Consider the following 8,847-nt stretch of genomic DNA (forward strand, 5'->3'; position numbering starts at 1 on the left):
ACTCATTGTCAATAATTGCATCTACATAGTACAATGTACATGTATTTTCTTCTTGCGGTTACATTTTGCGGTATCATCTTTGGACACTTGATCAACAATTAACAGTTATTTTCCTATTTATAAACCAAAAAAACAAATTTTATCAAATATGCATATATAAGATGTTTCTTATCTCACGCCTACTAAATACATAATTACTGTCATTCCTTATGGAAAGTTGAGTCGACAAGTTTTAAATTAATTTTTGTTGCGATACTTAATGAAAGAGATATTTTTAAGTAAGGTCCAGCCAATCAGTGCCATCCTTTAGAAGTATACATATCTATGAGTTGCGCGCCTGGTAGTGTGCGTGAGTGCTTCGCTGCCATGCCGTGCTGTCATGCTGCTAAGATAGTTGTGTGACTCATATCAGACATATATACTTCTAAAGGACGACGCATGTCTACTCTACACACATGACAGAGACAAAAAGAAGACGTGGTGAGTGTGTCTATTCTTCCCCAAGTAGACTGCAACTCTATCGCAATATGAAGGAACTAATTTTATTGCTCTGTTTTACTCTTGGCCATGATTTTACACATGAAAGGACCCCGCACATTTTGTAGGAAAAAATCGGCTCCGGTCAAATTGACTGAAATTGAAATATGTTGTAGTTTAGGTGATGCTGATTAAAAATTTCCTTAGGCAAAAACGCCAAAAATCAAAAATAGAAAAGATACTTAAAGTGAGCAAAATTGGAGTTTAAAAAATGTTTGTACACGTATATTAAGTTAATATATAAATATGTGCGTGCGCGTGTATGTGCGTGCATGTGCGTGCGTGCGTGCGTGCGTGTGTGTAGCGGTTCAACCGAATCGCGCTTTCCTGCGGACCCGCCTTTAAGACATACAACACACACACACACACACACACACACACACACACACACACACACACACACACACACACACACACCAACACACATTTATATACCTGCATATTAATATATTTTTTCAATATTTATATATTAACTTAATATACGTGTTCAAACATTTTTTAAACTCCAATTTTACTCACTTTAAATCGTCGTATCTTTTATATTTTTGATTTTTGGCGTTTTTGCCTAAGGAAATTTTTAATCAGCATCACCTAAACTACAACATATTTCAATTTCAGCCAGTTTGACTGGAGTCGATTTTTTCCTATAAAATGTGCGGGGTCCTTTGGCATGAAATGTTCTTGATCATTTATCATATATAACTATAGACTTTTAACCTCACTTCTAAAACCACTCTTGTATTGGTCTATTGTGTCCCTACCGTGAGCGACAATCATTTTGTACGTACAAAATGCCAAATTTTTATATTATTAGGAGTGTGATTTAGTTTTGAGGGTTTTGCAACAGATGGCTGTAGTGTCAGTTTGTTCCAATAGCTGTTTCCGATAACTGTTGTTTCTTACAGTGTTGACATTATCCATGACATTTAGTAGCATTATAGCAATAGATGCAATAACAGTCGTGTTTATATCATTGTAAAAATGCAACTTCCGAAAGAGCATTTTCGACATGCGTTGCTTTTGTTTTTTAATTAAAAGAAAACTGCGGCTGAGGGTTATAGAATTCTTGTGGAAACTTATGGTGATTCTGCTCCATCAATTAAGACGTGTGAATACTGGTTTAGACGCTTTAAAAGTGGTGATACTGGTGTGAAGGACAAAAAACGCTCGGGACAACCAAGAAAGCTTGAAAATGCAGATTTGCAAGCATTATTGGACGAAAATCCAACACAATCCACTTCAGAACTTGCCAGAGCATTAAATGTTGATCGTACAACAGTTACCAAACATTTACATGAAATGGGAAAAATTCAGAAAGAAGGGAAATGGGTTCCACATCAATTATCGGAAAGTGCCATTGCGAACCGGTTGAACATTTGCATTTCGTTGATCGCCAGGCAAAAAAAGAAGAGTCTTTTGTCTCGAATTGTTACTGGGGATGAAAAGTGGATCTATTTTGATAATCCCAAACGCAGAAAATCATGGGTGGATCCAGGCCAACCATCAACATCCACTCCGAGACGCAATATTCACGGTTCAAAAGTAATGCTCTGTATTTGGTGGGATCAAGAAGGTATAGTGTACTATGAGCTGTTAAATCCGCATGAGACTGTCACGGCTGATCGTTATCGACACCAATTGTACAAGTTGAAGCAAGCATTGGACCAAAAACGACCACCAATTGTGAGTAAACGGCGGAAAGTGATTCTTCTTCATGACAACGCTCGACCTCACGTTGCGTTATCAGTGAAACAAACACTATTAGAGCTTGAATGGGAAGTCTTACCGCACCCCGCGTATTCTCCGGACATTGCTCCATGCGATTATTATTTGTTCCGGTCGATGCAACACGCTTTAGAGGATACACACTTTCATAATTTCGAAGAAGTACGAAAATTCGTCGACAAATGGATCAACTCAAAAGAAGAGTCATTTTATCGTTGTGGAATCCATCTTTTGCCAGAAAGATGGGAAAAAGTTATAGAAAACGAAGGAAAATATTTTGATTAAGGTATTCATTCATTATCATATTTAAATACATGCGTTTTTGAGCAAAAAAACCCTAAAAACTAAATCACACCCCTAATAATTAAATTATTGTACGAGCTTAGGCCACAAGTCGATAAAAAACTATAATTTTCGACCTATTTTCCCTTTTCCTTATGTTTATATTGCTCGCGCTTCATTATTACATTAATCATGAAAAAGGATTTTTCATTCTGTAAAACCAAAACCAAAATTTCTGATAAAAAAATCATATATTCATTGTTAATACAGACGATTCAAGGATCCTCTTAAAAGAAAATTAATTTGATATTAGTAGAAAACAAAATATAATAAATATTATAAGATTTAATAATATATTTTAGAAAATATTACATTTATGTTTACTTTGTTTCTTGCAGAATGCCATCGAGTTAAGCAGCCGCTTGCCAAATGTTGTTTTAAGTGAAGAAGTTCCATATAAGCTGTTTAGTCATGCTGATTTTACGTGGGCAATCAACGTAAGAACTCTTCTATATGATCGTGTAATGGAAATAATAGAAAAGTTTGCTCTTAATCAGAATATAACTAGGAAATGAACATTATTATTATATATCAGTTAAAAAAATCGTGATATTACTTTTACATATAGTTATTCAAACGTTTCAAAAGAAATAGTTATCGATCATGTATCTTCATAATTGTACAATTATTGTACTTATACTCGTTTCTTGTGTTTGTTTTTTTATAATCTTCTTACTTTTTGTAACATTTTTGGTATTTTTAATGATATATTAAAATACTTTTTGTTGAACAAACACATAAGCAAACGTTATTGTTACAATTATAATAAACGATAAAAATTTTAGTCTCTTTTATACGAAGTGTGCGACTGTACTAGCCACGATCCGTAGTCGTGAGGGGTTACGTGCAATTAATATCCCGTTATCGGCAGCCCAAGTTTTGGTATCCCCGGTTTATATACGCAACAAGATCGATCCACGAAACGGTAACAGTTCGGTATCAAAGCAGTAGCTCTTTGTACTCGCAAATTCTTAATAAATATACTTAATGAATGGACGACAGGCGCGATTAATCGCACCGTACAAAATCGCGAGAGAGCGTCACCAAATACGGTAGCTCAGTTGGCCAGCGGTAGGGGGAATCTAATATTATGAGAGGTTGCAGAGGAGTTAAGTCGCAATAGAGAGTAAAACCAATAGCAAATAAATTTAACAATAAAATATATATTTAACAAATGATAACATGAATATACGATAATATAATGATATAATAGGTGATACGGTAGTTGTACGGCTGGTTAGCGCGATAGTTATTAGCGTCCGCGGCGCGATAATGTAGCTAATAACTGGTCTCTACAAAATTCACAGAATCTCGATATCCTCTATTTCACAACAGGCTCTTTATTAAACAAAAACGGTAACACAGAAAACTCAATAGCTCGGGTCTTCAGGAGAGCCGGTGATTACCGCGATCACTATACAAGTTTTTCTGGAAAAACGATCGCTTAACGCAAGAATGCGGCGTCGAAATCTGGCGGAGTCCTGTTGTGTCGTTGAATCCCGTGTTGTCCTTAGCCAGTATGATCACGCAACGTATATAAGGTGGGCCATTTTAATTCGTCCACGGGAATATCTCCTCAGGTAAGAGTGATAGCGGAAAATGCCTCAGACAAAAGTAGTACAATATGTAGGGGGACACCTAGCGGTGACCTTGACTTTGACCTTGAGGTGAAGGGTCAAGGTCATTTTGAGGCCAAACTTTTTTTTTCAAATGGGAATTCCTATTTCTGACTACGGAAATGGAAAGTACGGAAACTTTCACGTCCAGATAGGTAACTCATGACTGTGATCAAAATGAACTTTAGGTGTCCTTTCAAGGACAAACGCGTAATATTAATTCACTCAAGTAACTCGTAAGCTCAGCGAGATAGTGAAAAATGTTTCAGAAATGTTGTAGTATTTGGAGGTGGACGTCAGGTCATGACCTTGAACTTGACTTTGAGGTAATTTCAAGGTCAAACTAAATTTTTAATTGAAATTAGTTAAGAAGATTATCAATGACTTGACTACTACTTTTAGCGTTACCCTGGAACAACGAGGTGTACGTAATAGGGAGTATGTTCCCTTTGGGGTGCTTGATTCACGTGAGTCCCCTTGCCTCTTACGGTTTGGGATGCTTTCCAAAAATCAACACCATCGAATGACATAAAAATAGTATTAGGAGACCTAAAGGCGAAAATTGGACGAGAGGCAGTGCATCGGAATGTCATAAGAAGAGAGAGTCTGCATAAAGAGTCCAATGATAATGGACGCGCGTAATAGACTTCGCAACTAGCAGAAACATGATTGTTATCTCGACCTGTTTTTATTTATTTATTTATTGTGTGATTAACGGGAAATCAAACCCTCTGGTATACAAAATAAACGCTAGGAATATAACCATCAGAAAAATACACATACATATACAGGGTGAGCCATTTTAAACAGTCCAGTTGAATATGTCGAAAACCGAGTCCGATAGAACAAAATGTTTTAGATGAAAATTGTAGGGTTCCGAGGGGGTCAAAAGGTGGTGACCTTGTGATTTTACCAAGATCATTTTTCGAGGACATATGAAGGTCAACTTTGGTTTTTTAAATGGAAACTAATATTTTTTATTGCATATTTGAAAAGTTTATCGAATTTTGCATAAGAAATATTTATGACTTGTGTGAGCTATGTCTAACAGTTTAGAAGTTATTCAGGCATGATGAATTTTTTCCATTAAATTCTACCACAAATAACGCGGGCGCGGATGTTTGTGTTTGTCCATTCTTAGCGATACCCAGGATCAACGACGAGGACGAATTACCCATTTTATTGGAAAATGTTGATTTAGATACCAGACAACGACTCTGGTATCAGCACGATGGCGCGCCACCACATTATGCACATCAAGTACGTGCATATTTACCTTTTGACCCCCTCGGAACCCTACAAATTTCATCTAAAACATTTTGTTCTATCGGACTCGGTTTTCGATATATTCAACTGGACTGTTTAAAATGGCTTACCCTGTATAATGATACAATATTTAAACATATTGTTGGAGTGGCGCTCCATGCGAGCATGTATTGAGAACGCACCCGTAGGGTGTTTTGCGTAGTGACCGCGTGGTGTCACTATCTTACTTCCTTTTTGTAACGCAATAAGTTAGATCTTTTGTTCAGAAGCGCAAAGAAAGTTTCTTTTGTCATTACACGTATTATTACGAAGTGTTTATTTTAGTTTGATAATTACGTATATGTATAAGCGTTGTGTTGTAAGAGTTATTACGTATTAAACACACATACATATTTAATAAAGAAGCAGTCTCGATACAGAAGCCTCTGGTTCTTCAGGTTATGGGCCCAGCCACGTGAGTTGATTCCGAATTATATCCGACGAGCAACAATGGCACAGGATAGTTTGAAATTAAACATTCCGCTGTTAAACGGCGGCAATTACGTGTTTTGGAAGACGAAAATGCGGGCTGTATTAGTGCGAGACGAGCTTTGGGATGTAGTTATCGAGCCGAAGCCGGAGGCAGCGAACGCCGCGTGGGAAAAACGCAATAATAAAGCGCTAGCATATATTACGTTAAGCGTCGAGGATAACCAATTGATACATTTCGCACACTTCGAAGACGCGTATAGTGCGTGGCAAACCTTATCGAGAAAGTATGAGCGCTCAACGTTTGGCAGTAGGTTATATTTGCGCAGGAAGCTGTATTCTATCCATTATTCCGATGGCCCTATGAATAAGCATATTGATTCCATTATGGAAGTAGTCGGACTGTTACGTGGGTCTGGAAAGCCACTCGAAGATGAAGAAGTAGTCGCCGTTTTACTGGTGAGCCTCCCTGAGTCGTATACAGGACTCGTTACAGCGTTGGAAGGTCGTGACGAAGCAGACTTAACTATTGAGTACGTTACTGGAAAAATGCTAGACGAGTACCAGAAGAGAACGGAAAATAGTGATTCAGGCAAGGAAACTTCTGATGTAGCTCTTCGAATAGCGATCAAAGGCGAACATAAAGGTCAAGTGTGTTTAAAGGAGAAAGACAAGGCCAGTCGTAAGGATAGAAATAAAGAAGAAAGAAAATGTTTCTTTTGTAACAAGAAAGATCACATCAAGGCAAATTGCATATTGTGGAAGAAAGCACAAAAGGCAAATAATGCAGCGACCAGTGTCGACGTTAGAGACAACGAAGCTAGTAAATTTGCCACTTTCAGAGTGCAAGAAGAAGGAATTGTTACAAGGACCAGTGGATGGTACATGGATTCAGGAGCGACGAATCACATGATGAACGAGCAAAGTTTCTTTACGACGTTAAGCGAAACTAAAACGAAGGTGTTTCTTGCGGATGGATCGTATGTTGAAGCAGCAGGAGTCGGAGAAAGCTGTTTAGAATGCGAGTTAAGCAATGGCAGGAGTCAGAAGATTAAGTTGAAGAACGTGTTATATATACCAAAGCTCGACGGCAGTCTTCTTTCCGTACAAAAGATAACTAGTCAAGGCTATCGAGTTATCTTTAAGGATACTACTTGCAGAATTTATCAAGGTACACGAGTAGTAGCGGAGGCTAGAAGTGATGGAAACTTGTTTACGTTGTCAATGGAAAAGTTACTGAAATCAGCATGTGTGATGAACGCTGGAGTATGTTTACATCAATGGCACCGAAGACTAGGGCACAGAGATCCGGCAGCAATTAAACATTTAGTAGATGAGAAACTTGCATCAGGAATTCGGATATCACCGTGCATCAAGAAAACAACGTGTGAGCATTGTATCAAAGGAAAGCTGGCACAGACGAAGTTCCTGAAAAATGCACGAAGAGAAAAAGAACCAATACGACTCGTTCATTCAGATCTGTGCGGGCCAATGCAAACGGCTACTCTACAAGGTAATCGATATTTCTTGACCTTTATTGACAATTATTCGCGTTTTACAGTTGTACGGTTGCTGAAGTCAAAGGATCAGGTAGCTGGTGTGATCCGAGAATACATAGCAATGATGTTTACAAGATTTGGCAGAAAACCGGCTGTATTACGAACGGAGAATGGAAAGGAATATGTCACACACGAGTTAGAAGCATTTTTACGCAGAGAAGGCATACAGCATCAATACATAGTCACATACACGCCGCAGCAAAACGGCGTGGCTGAACGAAAAAACAGGTCACTAACCGAGTCGGCGAAGTGCATGTTATTGGACGCAGGACTGGATAACCGTTTTTGGGGAGAAGCGGTGCTGACTGCGACTTATTTGCAGAACCGATTCACAAGCCGTAGTACTGATGCCACGCCAACAGAATTGTATACAGGATGGAAACCGGATATTAGCCACGTTCGAATTTTCGGATCAAAAATCTATTCACTCATCCCGAAGCCGAAGAGGAGGAAGTGGGACAATAAAGCCGAAGAAGGAGTGCTAGTCGGTTATGATGGAAACACCAAGGGCTATCGCATCTTAGACCCCAGTACAAATAGAATTTGGATTGGTCGAACTGTACGGATCGTAGAATCGAACGGTAAGCACTCAGATATAAACGAGGATTCGCAGCAGGAAAATTGCCCAACTGAGGTACAGAAGTCAATTTCCGCTGACATATTAAATCAAGAGGAACCTGAGGAAACCGGCAAAGAAGGTGACATAACAGGTGAAGAGGACATATCGAGTGAAGACGAGTTCTTGTCTCCGATACCAACACCGGAACCTACATCTAAGCAACGAGTTTCCCAGCGTGAGAACAAGGGTGTTCCACCGAAGCGATTGGTTTACAAGGCTCAAACTGCGATCGTCGAGGAACCAAAAACGTGGAACGAAGTACTCGAACTGCCTGCCAGGGAGCGTCAGTTATGGAGTGCAGCGGCTCAAGAGGAAATAAAGAGTCTCGAAAGACGACAAGTATGGGAGCTAGTCGAGCTACCTCCAGGAAAGAAAACATTTACCTGTAAGTGGGTGTTTAAGAAGAAGTTAGACGGCGACGGTCGTGTATACAATCATAAAGCGCGACTCATAGCTAGAGGTTTCTCACAACACTACGGAGAAGACTACGATGAATGTTTCGCCCCCGTAGTCAAGCAAGAAAGTATAAGAACCTTATTGATAGTAGCAGCGCAGAAAGGTATGCACGTAAGATCTGGATCTAGGTATCTGGATGTTGGAAGTGCATATTTAAATGGAGAATTCACAGAAGAAATCTTCATGGAACAGCCTCCGGGATATGTAAAGCCAGATCACGAGTCCAAGGTGTTAAGACTTCATAAGAGCATTTATGGTT

The 8,847-nt window shown here is 38.9% G+C and overlaps 1 protein-coding gene across 1 annotated transcript in view; it reads left to right on the forward strand.

Annotated features, from left to right (window-relative positions):
- LOC105275082 (lipase 3) overlaps positions 1–3,398 on the forward strand; it is a 214,935-nt gene extending 211,537 nt beyond the window's left edge. The window contains exon 9 of the mRNA XM_026974081.1: positions 2,943–3,398. Coding sequence (XP_026829882.1) covers positions 2,943–3,119 — 177 coding nt within the window. The 3' untranslated portion in view covers positions 3,120–3,398. The remainder of the gene's footprint in view (positions 1–2,942) is intronic.
- Positions 3,399–8,847: the final 5,449 nt, after the last annotated feature.

Source organism: Ooceraea biroi, chromosome 12 (assembly GCF_003672135.1).
Source record: "Ooceraea biroi isolate clonal line C1 chromosome 12, Obir_v5.4, whole genome shotgun sequence".
Classification (NCBI taxonomy): Eukaryota; Metazoa; Arthropoda; class Insecta; order Hymenoptera; family Formicidae; genus Ooceraea; species Ooceraea biroi.